General features: G+C 37.8%; 1 protein-coding gene across 6 annotated transcripts in view; it reads left to right on the top strand.

The window, feature by feature from the left end:
• Positions 1-16113, top strand: part of CNKSR2 (connector enhancer of kinase suppressor of Ras 2) — a 296636-nt gene that overhangs the window by 242645 nt on the left and 37878 nt on the right. For all 6 annotated transcript variants that reach the window (XM_033106612.1, XM_033106623.1, XM_033106633.1 and 3 more), the window contains 3 exons: positions 577-644; positions 6674-6774; positions 9267-9810. In XM_033106612.1, coding sequence (XP_032962503.1) covers positions 577-644; positions 6674-6774; positions 9267-9810 — 713 coding nt within the window. The remainder of the gene's footprint in view (positions 1-576; positions 645-6673; positions 6775-9266; positions 9811-16113) is intronic.

The raw sequence follows: 16113 nt of genomic DNA, 5'->3' as shown, positions 1-16113 counted from the left end.
GGCAGTCTCCTACACTGGTAATAGCAGCATGGCTGAAAGAGGAAAGAACTAAGATTTATTTTTAAGTTATTATCGTTCATGGAATAAATTTTCAGGATCTAAACAGAGGTTAAAATTGTATGTGCTCATTTTATCTTTGGAAAACTTAATACCCTTGTATTTGGTGGTAAATTTCTGAAGTACTCCCAAGAAATGTTTCCCCTTGTATCATTAAACTTAAATGAGCTTCATTAAAACTCATATTTCATTGTAAAACTTACTTTGACAGACAAGGTCCACAACTTTTTCCCTTATCAGGATAAATCATATCTGATATTGTTTAAATACCTCTAAAGGAGCATCTGTTCTGAAGAATCGGAACAGCAGAAATAGTTTGAGTGCTTCCACATTGGAGCAACAGAGCTAATAGGGCTTTAATGATCTCATAACCCTTTATGTTACAGATATTAACGGGTTTGCCCAAGACTTTTAAAATAGCATCTTTGGTGTGGGAACAATTTGTACCACAGCAAATTATAGCTCATTGTATGAGAAATTAAATTGCAAAGTTATTGAATTTAATATTTGTTTTTTCAGATGGCTTAACAGAATTAATATCCTGACTGCAGGATATGCAGAAAGAGAGAGGATTAAGCAAGAACAAGGTAAAGGAATACTTTTTTTTACAGTTGTGTTATACTTTGTTTTTTCTTGCTGTTATCCTCTACTGTGATTCACTGCTATCACTTAGAGAAAATACCTATGTTACTTTGTGGTTATTTCTCTTCTGGGCACTTTGAATCCAAACCATTGCATCTTACAGGTAAGGTTTAATAAATTAAACAGATAGGAAATAAACTCTCAAAATTTTCAAGTGACTAATGTGAAGTTCTCTTCTGTTTGTTGCCGTCTCTCTGAGTCTATTTACTACAGAAGGAAAAAATTCTTAAAAATTAAAAAATCTGTAATTGGTTCTGTATATTGACCCACATGTAGGTCCTGGTGGTGAGTTGTTTCTGTTTAGTAGACTGATAGACATTTAAGTGACCTCTTATGTAAAGAGTTCAGATGAAGGATCCCTTCTTCCATAAATTATCTCATTTGGTTATGTTCTTCACTTCTGTTACTGTGTAACTCTGTGATCTTATGGAACTTGCCTTGGTAGTGACCTCAGATTTATGAAACACAATGTTATGATGCAGAATTAAAATCTTAACAAAAGCTGTGGTCACCGTTCTGAAGTGGCATCACATTTCCCAAAGAGTGTTTGCTGTATATTGCTTGGAAGCATACATAGTTTTTTGAGAATTTTTGAGACATCCTACAGTCGAAAGAATTCCACAGATTGATACACATGCAAACATAGTTCTAGTCGTGTATCCAGTGGGCATAGCCTGTTTATTGATGTGGAAATTTTAAAAACCTTCTGTTTCCTCTCAGAGTACAAATGACTGACAAAACTTTGAAAAACATCTGAAAACTAAAGGTTAGCGAGATCTAAAGAAGATAACCAGATCCTAAAACTACCCTGACAGCAAATGTGTAGGGCAGGGGTCAGCAAACTTTCTGTAAGGAGCCAAATAGTAAATATTACAAGCTCTTAGGTCATAAGGTTTCTGCTGCAACTACTCAGCTCTGCTGTTGCAGCACAAAAGCAGCTGTAGACACATGAAGGGGTGTGACTATGCTCCAATCAAGCTTTATTTATGGACACTGGGATTGAATTTCATATCACTTTTCACATTTTGAAAAATATTCTTCTTTTGCTTTTTTTTGACCACTCAAAAATGTAAAAACCATTCATGACTCACAGGCCTTAAAGAAACAGGCAGAGCACCTCATTGGCCTGCAGGCCAGAGTTTACCAACCCCTGGTTTAGAGCCATGGGCTGACGGATTAGGGGTGAGTGGAGCGGTGCGGAGTGAAGAGATAGGGCAGGGAGATTTCAAAGAAATAGCAAAACATGGTTACTGCCAATGGGAATCTATTATCTTGAGGATCTCAAAAATACACACTTGACATTGGTTAAGAAAAATTGAAGAGCAACATAAATCAGTACTAATTTTTGTATAATGTTCAGCTGATTAAAGAAAATTTGCTAAGTGAGTACAAATTGTTTTTAAAAGTCTGTGAAGGAGAGAGGATTAATGAAGAAATACTTGCTGGAGAAAGTGATCAGTGAGCCTGATATAAAGTCACCAGTGGAAAGGGAGAGAAAATGTTTTATTCAATATTAAGTGTAGTCTAAGGCCTTCAACTAGCACTCTATGTCAAGGTGAAATAGGCACCCGTCCTGCCTAAAATTACGTTGAATTCTAGTAAAAAAGATACTCTTAGAACAATCTAGAAAGTGAAATGTAAGAAAGTACAAATCAAATTTCATGGCTTTGAGACTGGAGAGATTCCTTCCACATGGGGGCTGGGGAAAAGCTTTATGTTGGCTCTATTATCTGAACTGACTCTTTGCAGGAGGAGAAAGATGTGGAGTCAAGGAAGTAACAAAATAAAACATGCCTGGAGTAGAAGCAGCATGGATAGTTCCACAAATAATGTGGAAGCCATCTTCCTGAAATCAGTGTGCACAGGCAAACCCCAGCAAAGACTATGAGTGTAAGGCCAGTTACTGAGTCACATTTCTTCACTGTTAAAAGTTTATTCCCGACCTTCATGCTTCAACTTAATTTATAGGCCTAAAATTGTGGTGAGAGTGCTAAAAAAAAAAACAAAAACAACCAGCCTTCCTTTTCAAATTTCTTTAAAAGGTAAAGAACTGTTCTTTAAAGGTACGTGTAGATTTATTTCTGATCTTTTTAAGATGCAAGAATTAAAAGCGTAGGCAATGTCCTGCTAGGAACATGAACCTATGAAAAAAAATCCATATACCTGAATAAGGAAGCTTGGATTTGTAGGCTTAACTTTTGTACTTTAGCACTTGGCATTACTTTGAAGCTGAGTGTGGTCTTGATTTTAGTGAATTTCCTTTGTCCTTGATATTATTTACCCAAATTTCATTATGGATGAAAGAACTGCAAAGTTATATTACACATGCAGGCTCCAAAAAGTATTCATTCCATGGATTCATGCTGCCCTGGTCTGTCATGTGAGTATATATTTTAGTGCCTACTGGAGTGTGGTAGACGATCAGAGGCAGGAGCTAATAGTTACTATTCTTGCAACCAGAATCTCTGTAATAATTTGGACTTCCACAGAGTGTGCGTTCCTCAGGCACTCTTACATAGGTCAGAAACAGACTTCCTACCTTCTGCATGAGTCGGTCTCACAGTATTCTATATAGAAAACTACTGGATGCGTGTGCCTGCTCCACACTTCTATAGAGTTATTTGACATCTCCTGAGTACCACTCTTAGGACTGATGTTAAACTTCATACAAAATATAGCTGTTTGAGAATTGGGAATATTTCACAAAGATGCAAAGGAGTAACTGCCAAATACGGTTTCTATTTAAATACTCAGTGAAGCTTAGAAGTGACTCATTGACTTAAATAAAAGTTTAGTGAATTACTGTCTGTAACTATAGAAGTGTAAAAGATATGAGGGTCTCTTTCATTCTTTGTTGTTGTACTTAGAGAAAACAGGTTTATACTAAATTCTTCCAAGGTCACGATTTGGCTAATTGTCTGCTAATCATTCTTCCAGATTTTTCCAGCTTCAAGTGAGACATTCATAACACATTACTTGCATTCACATGTAAGGTCTTTGTAGAGCTTTAATCACATAAAAATGAATGAAATAGATTGTATTTCTTTGATGGTTCTAGATGAAAAAGTCAATTTTTCAAATTATCCTTTTGTATCAACATGAGAAGTAAAGTGGGTCAACTATAATTAAAAAAATAGTCATGGGGATATAAAGTACAGCATAGGGAATATAGTCAATAGCATTATAATAACTATGTACAGTGTCAGAAGGATAATAGACTTATTGGGGTTATCACTTTGTGAGGTATATAAATATCTAATCACTATGTTGTTTTGTACACCTGAAACTAATAGAGAAAAAAAAGAAGTGGAAATTTTCCTGTTCTACTGATGGCACTGTTGATTCATGATTAGTTACTTATAAAATTGAGTAGTACTGCAAGAGACGTTAAAAACATCCATTTATTTTGTGCTAAATAGATAGCTAAGAAAAATAAATTAATTTGCTCTTAGAATGAAGATCAGACTACTTTCAGCCTCTAAGCAATAGTGTGCCTGTAATTTTCCACACAAACCCAAAAAAGCCTGACTAAATTTTCTATGTAGCTTGTTCTCTCTCATTGCTCTCTCAGAGACATAAAGCTCAGTGTGAGAAATGAAGTTAATTTGCAAAGTGGTATTTCATTCTTTTCTTAGGCAACCCAAGAAAACTTTTGATTGATGGCGCTTTTTAATAAACCAAGAATTACATCAAATAGTGGACTAAAGTTCTTCCTGATTTAGCTGGGGGAGGGGGCGCAGGGCGGGGGAAGTGGAGAGAAACTCTCCCAAATCTGTCACTTGTCATGATAGCTATAGCGATCTTGATAAAATGGTGATGATCATTTCCTTGTCAGTATGCTAATAATATGACCACTTGAAGTGCTAACTCCTTGAAACTCCAAGGTATTGGTGCAAAGTTCAAGGAGAAACTCAGCCAGATGCCCGTTTCTGGGAAGAGTGGGAAGAGTAAAAGCAGAGTGATCTTGGCAAGCCCACTGCTTGGGGATGGGATGTGAGGGCTGCTTCATCTCTAGCACTGACTTCCCAGTAGTATTTCAAGTTTCTACAAAACTCCCCAACCCAAGCCCCAGAGCTCCAGAATTCACTTTTCATTGATGGAACTTGATACAAGAAAAAACTAATGACTAAGAAGATGATCACCAAGCATTTATTTCCTATGTGATCTGAGTCAGACTGCCCTGGAATGCTGCCTACAAATCCACCCAAGAAGACCAGGGGTCCTAATATTTATTGAGTGTTTTCAAGGTGCAAAGGCTCTTGAATATATGTTATCTTATTTAATACCCACACACACACACAGTTGTGAAAGGCAGTTATTGTTGACCCCCTTTTACAGATGACAAAATAGACTCAGAGAGGTTAAGTAACCATCGTAAGAGCACAAGGATGGTAAATGGTACAGCCAAGAAATGAACCTACATATCTGCCCGAGTATGTAGTTCATGCTTTTCCGACCAGTGTTTGCTGGGTCCATTTCTGGGAACTACATCAGTTCGTATTTGTGGGAGACTTACTATACTGGCCATCACCAGCACGATCCAATATAAAAACCAGACATCAAATTTAGATTAACTAGTCTTTGCTTATCTTCTACTCAAAGGGAGTAATTACAGTAGGAATAGAAGTTTCAGAGACCTTGTATTTTGAGGCCAAAATATAATAATCTCCATTGCTAAAGGATTTCTGTACACAGTAGCCAGAGTTACGGAGCAGCAGGAGCAGGGGTGCTTAAAGGATTATGAACGTATGTCACATTAAATATTCCCGCTGTGTCATAGAAGAGTCCCAGTGACTTAGTCCTCCGAGGTTTAGAGCAAGGCAAGTTCTTAGTTCAAATTCCACTTCTACTACTTTCTATTCAGTGTATAGTAAGTTCTCAATAGATGTTAGCTGCATTTATTAATATTAATCAGCAGCACAAAGAAAACATATAAAATATTACAATGTGGGAATTCCTGGGTGGAGAGAGCTTCCTGTAAAACTGTGCTATGATTTTTCACCAAAATCTGAATATTAGTGAAGCATTCTGAGGGTTCTTTTGTGGTTTAGATTTTCATAAGAATAAGGAACCTTTTGTTTTAATACCTTTTCTCTTTTATCATCTGAAATTCATATACTTCTGGGCTTTTCCTTGTAAATCACATAAAGAATTAACCAGCAGTTACAGAATGATTGAGATATTAGTGGAACAGATTCTGTTTATTGGCCTTTGTGCTGTATTTTGTTTAGTCAACTAATGTATCTCTGAGTTTTTCCCCTTCCCTCTTGCCTGAGGTCTGCCAAGTCACTTTGTCTAGCGGCTTACATTTTCTACCCTTTTAAGTAGTTCTAGAAGTTTGGAACTGGCAACCCCCATCAGCAGATTTGCCCTTTTTCATTTGGCAAGAATCAGGGTTTGCCATGTGTTTCCAAATAGAGGTGGGAGTATGGTGTTATAGAGATTTATGTCAGCATGATTCTGGAAATAGTGATTATTAGATAACCAGTGAATTGAAGCCAGGAAAGAGATTTTAGAATGTTATTTTTGGAGCTGTTTATAACTGTAGAGGTCTATAGTAATATATGTATTGATTTTCTTTGAGTGTTCATCTTTGGGATAAAATGATACACCTGTAAAAGGCATCGTGTGACATCATTCATTAATTGAAGCTACAGAATAATTTGGTCTGCAATCTCAAACACCCTAAACCTGATTTGGCTTATGAAGTGTCTTTTTCTTAACTCCTTAAAATTGTGGCTATGTATAATTTCCCGCTTTAAATGGAGGTTGGAATTAAGTGATTGTGCTCTTCTTTCCTCCTCAACACCCAGCTAAAAATAAAAGTTCGTGGGTCTGGGGTAGGAGGTGCTGGGGAACAAGGGATAGCAGTGGAATTTAAACTTCCTTTCATTAACTGGTATTGTGTGTTCCTGAAAATATGTCTAGAAACATCTAATAGAATGTTGATGTATCCGTGTGTGTGAATTTTCAGATTACTGGAGTGAGAGTGACAAGGAAGAAGCAGATACACCATCAACACCCAAGCAGGACAGTCCTCCGCCCCCCTATGATACTTACCCGCGGCCTCCCTCGGTAAGTCGCCAATAGGAGTGTACTTCATACAGCATCAGATTCTTTGACCTGAAACACCCTTTTGTGTTAAAAAAAAATTATGTGGTAATTGCAGCTCAGACCTCAGGTTTCTAAGGGGGAAAGAAAATAGGGAGTCTAAAAGCAATAAGGGGGACAAAATGTAAGTATACAAAGAATAGTTAATCAGGAGAAACAGTCACCACAGATTCCAGGCATAATATCTAACCAGTTTTATTAAGAAAACAGTATTTGTGTCAGAGAAGCCTTTGTGGAAATAACAACAACAAAATTTTTTTTTCTTAGTAAAAGATATAAATTGACCTTATCTATTCCACACTAATTAAGTTCATTCCTATGTCTTTTAGAAGCAACTCATACAATTAGTATTATACAGCGGGTGCCCAAAAAATGTATGCACATTTTAAGAAAGGAAAAAACTGTATTAAAATTTTAATACTCAATATATACTGATAACAAAAGATAAATACAGGTCATGTGTATACATTTTTTGGCACCCCCGGTATCTATATTGAGCATGTTTTTAATAAGAAACGTGCTGTGCAAGACGTTGATATAATTCTAGGCCACTTCTCAACCTTGGCTGTGTATAAAAATCACCTCTGGACCATTTTATTTTATTTATTCATTTTTTTCTTATTAATTTATTTAAAAAAAATTTTTTTCTTTAAAGTTTATTGGAGCAACAATTGTTAGTAAAGTTACACAGATTTCACGTGCACAGTTCTGTAATACATTATCTATATACACCTCACATTGTGTGTTCACCACCCAGAGTCAGTTCTCTTTCCATCACCATATATTAGACCCCATTTACTCTCTTCCAGAGCCCCGCTCCCCCCTTACTCTCTGGTAACCCCTAAATTATTGTCTATGTCTATGAGTTTTTGTTCTTTCAGTTGTTTGTCTTGTTCTTTTGTTGTTTTCGGTTTATATACCATATATCAATGAAATCATACGATTCTCTGCTTTTTCTGTCTGACTTACTTGGTTTAGCATTATAATCTCAAGATCCATCCTCCATAGTGTAGTGGTTATCATGTTCACCTCACCTCTGGAATATTTTAGAAATGCAGATGCTCAGGCCCAATCCAGCCATATTAAATCGGAATATTTGGGCCTGCAAACAGCTCACTGGACTGGACTGGGAACTTTTGAGAACAGGGACCCTGTTCTATTCATCTGTACATCCCCATGCCTAGCTCAGCATTGGCACTTACTTATTAAGTTCTTAATAAATATTTTTTAAATAAATGAATGGGTACTTTTGGCTAATAACTAAAAAGGAAGCCACATTTTTAATAAAAATGTTTGATAACAATGTCGCTTACCTAAGTAGAATAGGAGAAATGTGAGGAAAATGCAGAATTGTTCCGATCTGTATGCACATTTCTTTCATAAATGCTGTGGTTTACCGAGTGCAACAGAATGCAAGGATGAGCTAGAGAAATGAAATAATGAAGTCAGTGACAAGATGCGGTTTATATCATATTTTCCCTTTTTCCCTAAAACATCAAGGTCTGAATAATCCCCTTAAAATATTTATAAAAGAGGAAGAAAGGGAAACTGCAGCTTCATAAACAGCTCTTTAATCATAGCAATATGTGAATTTCAAGAAGGAAACTCTTCACATTGTTTGTAACATGTGGGAAGGTCAAGTGCCTGCAGAAGATGCCAGAAAGCTGCTCCTCCTTTACCCAGAGGGACAGCATGCACTTTCACCTCAGCCAGGCTCAGTCCCATTTGTGATGATCACATTGAACAAATCTGGCTTCTGCTGCTCTGTTAGCCCCCAGAGCTAGTGTGAGGCTTGTCCCACTTAGCCAGTAGCTGTCCCTGCAAGTCTTCTACAGCATTCACTTGATGCCAGTCCTTTCTCTTTGGTTGTGCTTTGTACTAGTACATATAGTCCCAAAGTTTAAATTCCAGGAATAAAAATGTTTAATTTTTCTTCTGTATTTATGTACCCTGGAGTGCTTGTGCTCCAGGCAAATGCCAGTCCCCATCAGGATATAATGTCATGCATGTTTAACTCTAGAAAGTACCACAGAATTGACAAGACCGTAAGAAAGCTTTTCCGTGGCACCCATAGGAGCAGAATTCACCTGTGAAGAAGAGGAAGGGTTCTGTCTGATTATAGGCACTTTGTTCTCACATCTCAAAGCCTCTCTCCTCACTCTCATCCCCTAATGCCATAAAATCTGGAAATATGAATTTGGCAGCAATTCTTCAGGATTTCAAATGAGTAGAGATTTTAAAACCTTGGATTTTTTTTTTTAGTTGCTGAATATTTCTTATATAAACACATTTTGTTATACTTTCATTGTAAAATTTTGCATGTCAGACTTTTCATGAGAGCCTGGTGTAGCTGCATTTCAATACATCTACATCTCAGTCCTGTTAAATGTCAGCTGGGGCCTAACTTTGGGATGTCTTTGGGTGTGTGGAGACTGACTGGAGGCTCCTTTCCACAGATGAGTTGCGCCAGTCCTTATGTGGAAGCAAAGCACAGCCGGCTCTCCTCCACAGAGACCTCTCAGTCTCAGTCCTCCCATGAGGAGTTCCGTCAGGAAGTGACTGGGAGCAGTGCCGTGTCGCCCATTCGCAAGACAGCCAGCCAACGCCGCTCCTGGCAGGATTTAATTGAGACACCCCTGACAAGCTCAGGATTACACTATCTTCAGACTCTGCCCTTGGAGGATTCTGTCTTCTCTGACTCAGCGGCCATCTCCCCAGAGCACAGGCGGCAGTCCACCCTGCCCACTCAGAAGTGCCACCTCCAGGATCACTATGGGCCATACCCCTTAGCCGAGAGCGAGAGGATGCAAGTGTTAAATGGAAATGGGGGCAAGCCTCGAAGTTTCACTCTGCCTCGAGATAGTGGCTTCAACCACTGCTGTCTGAACGCCCCGGTTAGTGCCTGTGACCCCCAGGATGACGTGCAGCCCACAGAAGTGGAGGAAGAGGAGGAGGAGGAGGAGGAAGGGGAGGCCGCAGGGGAAAGCTCGGGAGACAAAAGTAAGTATGCTCATGGATGCTCTCAGCTGTGCACACTCCTAATCTTTCCGACTGCTCGTTTTGAGAAAACAGCATTCTGTTTCCCTTTTTGCTTCAAATAATACCCTTGCTCCATAGGAAGTCAGGTATCCCTTGGTGTCCTACTTCTAGAACTTAAGTAACTTGGAGGAAAAAAGATGAGTGGTGAAGCCCATATCCCAGGACACCCATTGCTAGAGCAAATAACTTTTTTCTCCAATTACCCATTTGCCTTTTAAGGTTAATGGTATTCATTTCTTCTTCTTCCTCCTCTTATCCACTTGTTCTCACTTGCATGCATCCTCCCTTTGGTCCACAGTTGTTGCCCCCTGAGTTTGGGTTAAGAAACTGTAAGTCAGGCAGGTTGTTAGCAGAACCTTGGTTGAAAAAGTAATTGAACACACACACACACACACACACACACACACACACACACACACACACACACACACACCTTAAAAATCCAGGAGTTTTTCCAAGAAGAAATCTCACACAGTATTTCTATCAACTCCAAATAGCCAAATTTATATCTAGGAACCAATTTTCCAAAAGCATCCATTTACTTTCTTAGTATTTATATTGATTGCAAAATTCAGTTTATGTGAATCAACTCTTAAGAGAGAGAAGTCAATTAAGTACACTCTGTCTTTTGGGAATTAAGAATATGTTTACTAGTTCTCAAGTTCTTAATCCGACATGCCATACGAAGCATCTGTTTACAATTAATGTGATACACCAGCTCAGAAACCTAGGCTACTTTAAGGGGTAGGCTATAACTCAGTTTAATTTTACTTAGAAGGAAAATCTAGGTCTGGCTATAAATCCTGAACGTTAAATACAAAAAAAAAAAATTACAGAAGGAATAGTGTGAAAATATTTGCATCTCTTTATTCAAAATGAAGCCTCGGCCAGTTAGTACACATGACCCAAGCCAATATGGATGAAACCACAGTTACTGCTTTGGTCCGACTAGGGCGTTACACTTCTCTTTTTAAAGGATGCAAAGAGCCCATTTTGCGAGTGTACAAGACTTTGATTATAGGATATAGTTGTGTAAGTTCTTCATCACAATTGGAAAGCTCACTGGTTACCAGCAGGCCAGGAGCCTCATGTCGATGTCAAGTTTGGCTCATTTAAAATGAGGGTCACTTTGGCAATTATTAACAAGAAAATACAGTGGACTGCCTTATGTGGTATGGATCTTCATTGCAATATTGAATGGGAATTAAATTATAACTTCTACCACCAAAATATGAATTGCTGATAATAAAATTCATGTTAAACCAGTTTCCATGTAAAGTATACTTTAGCATAAACACCATGAGCAGCATTATAAAAGGTATACTGTTGGTGCAGGAAAGGTAACTACCATCTATTATCTGCCATGCCTTTCCAACATTCCCATTTATTAGAGATTACGGAATAGTCTTGTGGAAGAAATATCTAGGAGCTATGTTAGGATGTTAGGCCTCTGTAGGAGTTCTGGCAAGCATGAGAATACATTTTTAATGTGATGATTATCAAAATTATGAAGTTGTTTTCTAAAATTTAACTAAAGATGAGTTATGAACTTCATTTCGATGTCATCCAGGTACTACAAACTGCTATGAGTAAGTATATGAGGTTTGTTCAGTATTCTACAGACATATTGGGGAAATTACTTCATCTCTACAATTTTAAACTCAATTGTGTTGAAATTAGGTACAACTCTCTGAAATAGAGAATTCTGTTCGGGAAACATTCCTTCATTCCCACAGGTAGAAGTCATTGATGCTGTCTTTGTCGATTAAGCTAGATACTCAGCAGTTCCTCCTCGTCATTGTGTAAGGGAGGACTAGAACGCAGAAAGCAGGTCCCAGGACCTGAGAGGAAAGCCCGGGCTCTGTGCTTGCTTTTCCTTCAGGTTCCAGTAGCCCACAGACCGTCTCTAGGTAGATGGCTTTCAATTTTTTTTTTCCTAGTGTCTCTCCATTTTTTTTTTTTGATGTTTTGTTGATTGGATTTATTTGTAGCCATATTGATGCACTCCTAAGCTGGTGAGTTTTTCCTTCAGGTTCCCAAATAAGCCAAGTGGGCAGTTAATTTGATGCGTTCCATCTTTTTCAGTGGGCTCTCTCTTTGTGGAGTAGTTGTGATGAGGCAGAGCGGCCCTAGGAAGTGTGTTAGTAAATTTGGTATTACACATTTAGTCTTTACGGTTCAATATTGTGGGGCAGGCAGTTCATGCTATTTCAGTCAGCTCTGCTTCACTAAAGGTGGCCGTGCACGATCTTTAAGGACCCCATTTCTTTCTGGTTACTTTTCCATAAATCTTGCCACTTGATGTTTCAATGTCCTTCAAACCATTCTCAACAGAGCAATGCTTTTTCTGCCTAGAACATGGTTCTCATTGAATGGAATGTATATTCATCTCCCTAATGATGGGTTTTCTGCATTACTGTTTCTAATATTTAGGACTGTACAATTTGATAAACACTTCATTTGGGAAACATCATCTCTAAAATCAGTGTACTATTCAAAAAAATCCTTAAGGTCCACTTAAGGGGTGTCGTGTTCATGACTGCTCTGGGTTGGCCACTAGGAATAAATATTCCAGGCTGCTTATTCAAATCAAGCTGCTTGGTGTTATGTCAACAGAATAAAAACTACACCAGGGAAAGAAGCCGTGGCCATCCCATCAGCCTCAGCCATACGACATACCCGCCGATACGGAGCGCTCACTATGCGATCGCCCGGGCCAGCAAGCAATCGTGCTTGTTAACTGTTCTGCTCGAGGCCAGCATTCAATTTGACCTACTAAAGTGAATTTGCACTAATCAAGTACAGACCTGCAGAGGAAATACGTCTCCAGCTCCAAACGTATTTCTCAATTTGCCAAGAAATTAAAAATAGGAAGTGTCAGGAGAGTAGGCAGAAGGAGTAATGGAAAAAAACATGAAAATATAGCCTGTTTTTAGTTTTAAGGGTGAAAAATTGTCATCAACCAGACCCCTTTCTTATCATTTATATTTACCGTAATTTTCTATAATATATATTATATAGTGCTTACGAGTTTACAAAGCAATCTAAGAAGTAAGATGTACCTAAATCTGACACCTAAATGGTTTTTTAGTTTCCTTATAGATGTGTGTCGTGCGGGGTGTCAGGCAGGGTCTGTGGGGTCTCTGCTCCCGCTCCCCACATAAGAACGCAGGACCTGGTGAGGCCAAAAAGGAACACCCACGGAGCCATAGGTAGGGGAGTCACACCACTATACTCTCACTGGCGGCTGGATTGGAGACACAGGAACCAGGAGCAACACAATTCTCAACCCTCACTGTGCCGCTTGCAGACTCAGCCACCATCTTCTTGCTAGCTCCCCCTTTTTTGCTAGCCTAGCCACGGCAGTTATATTCATGGCTAATGGCTCACTGGTTACAGCTGACGGCCAACTAGCCACAGCTGATGGCCATCCAATCACAGTCGATGGCCATTTACTACCTGAGCCAGCACCTTTCTATGTGAGGCCGAGAGCCTGGAAACTGCTTTTTGGGGCTCTGTCCCCACAATGTGGAATGTGGCTCTGTTTATGAAGTGTAAATTTAGCCTTCTTTAGAACAGACTTCAATCTGTGTTCTCATGATTGAACTACCTTTTGTCTTATTTTTCAATTCAGTTTTTAACTGAGTCACACTGATTTTTCTGAGGCTGAACTCATTTTAGTCTAAAATGGATTGTACTGAAAGTACACAGATGAGACCTATCTTGTTTTCCTTTGACAGGAAAAGTCAGGTGGCATATTAATTATCCTGACCTACTTCATTGGCATTTGGGAGAAGACAAGTAATTTCCTATTATCCCAATTAGCAGTTTCGAAGCTTACTGAGGTGTGGGCCTTCTAATACTTAAGTTAAATTAAATTATAAATTATGTCAGCCTATGCAACTTTCAAGGAGTGTAAATCATAAAAGTGTGGGACAAAATATAAAGATACATTTCATTCAGAAATCACCTGCTGTAACACTAAAATACTGTTTTGGTTAATGCAGCTTGAAGTCTGCTTGAAATAGTTCTCTTTCCTTCGCCATACTAGGCAATTTAGAGGAGTTTTTCAAAAGCTTTATCCCTTAATCCTGCTGATTTCCCTCCTGGCAGTTATAAGAGTACTCTTTATTAGCTGTACATTCTTGATGGCTCTGTATACTCAATGAAGTTATAATGTGCTCCTTCTCATTGTCTTAGAGATAACCTACCAGTATTCTCACTTAATTTACACATTTATTAGCTTGATCTTAGAAATCTAAGGCAAAACCTAGGCGTTTCTTTTTTGGTGGGGGGATAGTGGTTGGAGGATAGATAAAATCTGTTACCTTGTAGGTACAATACACATCAGGTTATCTGGCCAAAATACGTATTGATGCTTTCAAAATGAGATCTGCTGAGAAATGTGTTTTAAAGTGTGTTTTTTTTTTAATCTAACATCCTTTGCACACCATTGGTAACTTAAGAGCTACACAAAATATGCAGCTCATTGGCCTAATATTTTAAATTACCTAAGCAGAGAGACTAGATAATGACTCTCAACACAGTGCAGAAAAAAGATAAATTAATCCTCTTCAGTCATTTTAAGAGTCCTAGAGTAATTTCCTGAAGAGTTTCTAAATGCCATGAATTTTATTTTTAAGAACATTCAGATATGAAGTGTGTGGGCAAGGGGAAGATATTCCCAGAGTATCAAATTGTGTTAAAGGGGGAAAAGGAGCAAGTTGAAAATAAAGAAAAAGGTTGCAATACTTTTTACTGTTTTATTTATTTTCAAGATGAATTATGCACAAACACAACGAATTTGGAACAGCATTATCATCAATAATATCTTAAATTATAGTTCGGATCTAAAGGGAATAGGTGGAAAAGATATATAAACAATGTGAATAAAAAGACATACATTAAAGTCAGAGAAAGAATAGCAAAGAACCTTAAATATGTCACTTTTGTGAAGTTTAAGGGCATCGTTCTTGACCGGTTATGTAACAAATGTATATAAAGAAAGAACACAGAAAAATCTGGAAAGTAGTAAACAAATATTCTCTTAATACCATATTGTCTGATTTTGAATAAAGACTGTTAAGCAGACATAAAACACTAAAGATTAGTCTAGCCATAATTTTAACGTTGGTTATAGGTTGGGTTTTTCATCACAACCTCCATTTTTTTGGCTTAAATAATGAGGAAAAGTTATCTTAATTTACAGAAAGTTCAGAGGTGAGTTGTTCTGGAGTGAATTTCATGGTTCTGCAGTATCAGGACTCTCAGTTAACCTTTCTGTAATGCTAACAGCTGCAGGCATCACTTCTTATAAGCTAGCATCTAAAGACCAGACTGTATCTTTAGTCCTTTCTAGGAGATCAAGGAAAACTTCCTGAATCCTTCCAGCAGACTTAGCCCCAGATTACATTGGCTAAGGTTGCACCACTTGCCCATGCCTAAAAACAAGGGAAATGGAAAAATTCTAAATAGTTTAGACTAACCTTGATTTGTTTTTAAGACCATAAAGAAATGTATCAAACTGCTTATCATTGCTATCCACATGATCCTTTTCTTTTTTAAAAAAAAATTTATTGGGGTGACAATTGTTAGTAAAATTGCATAGATTTCAGGTGTACAATTCTGTAATACATCATCTATAAATCCCATTGTGTGTTCACCACCCAGAGTCAGTTCTCCTTCCATCACCATATATTTCATGATCCTTTTCTATTATGTGTTATGTCCTCAAATAATTTGTTCTTGAAAAAATGTAAGCAAACACATACCCCAGATCACATCATGTCATTTAAAAGTCTTGGCACTAACAAAATGTTAGGTATCTAAAAGGGGATAAACATTACATAACTGAATATATTGCTAGTTAGATATAATTACTATTGACTTTTGAAATTAATAAGCATGTTTTCCTATAAACACTTAAGTGATAAGAACTTAGAATACAGTTTGTGGAGACATTCCTCACTTCAAATCCTTGCTTTGTCACTCTACAATTTGCAAGTGGTAGGATTGATTAAGTTATTTAACACCTCTAGACCTCAGTGTCTACATTGTTAAATCTTGTGGTGACAGTATTTATGAGGTTGTATGAGGATTAAATGAGGTAATGCCAGAAGGCATTTAGTTTCCATATCTGACACTGTAAATCTGTCCAATAAATGTTTTATAATTATGTAATTTATGTAGATTTTATGCAGATTTGGGTTTAGGCAATGAGGGCAATTAAATACTTAAGTAGTTCTTAAATAGTGAATTAATGCT

The sequence above is a fragment of the Rhinolophus ferrumequinum genome, chromosome X (genome assembly GCF_004115265.2).
Source record: "Rhinolophus ferrumequinum isolate MPI-CBG mRhiFer1 chromosome X, mRhiFer1_v1.p, whole genome shotgun sequence".
NCBI lineage: Eukaryota > Metazoa > Chordata > Mammalia > Chiroptera > Rhinolophidae > Rhinolophus > Rhinolophus ferrumequinum.
The sequence above is the reverse complement of the archived record's forward strand: the minus strand, read 5'-3'. Positions and strand labels throughout refer to the sequence as shown.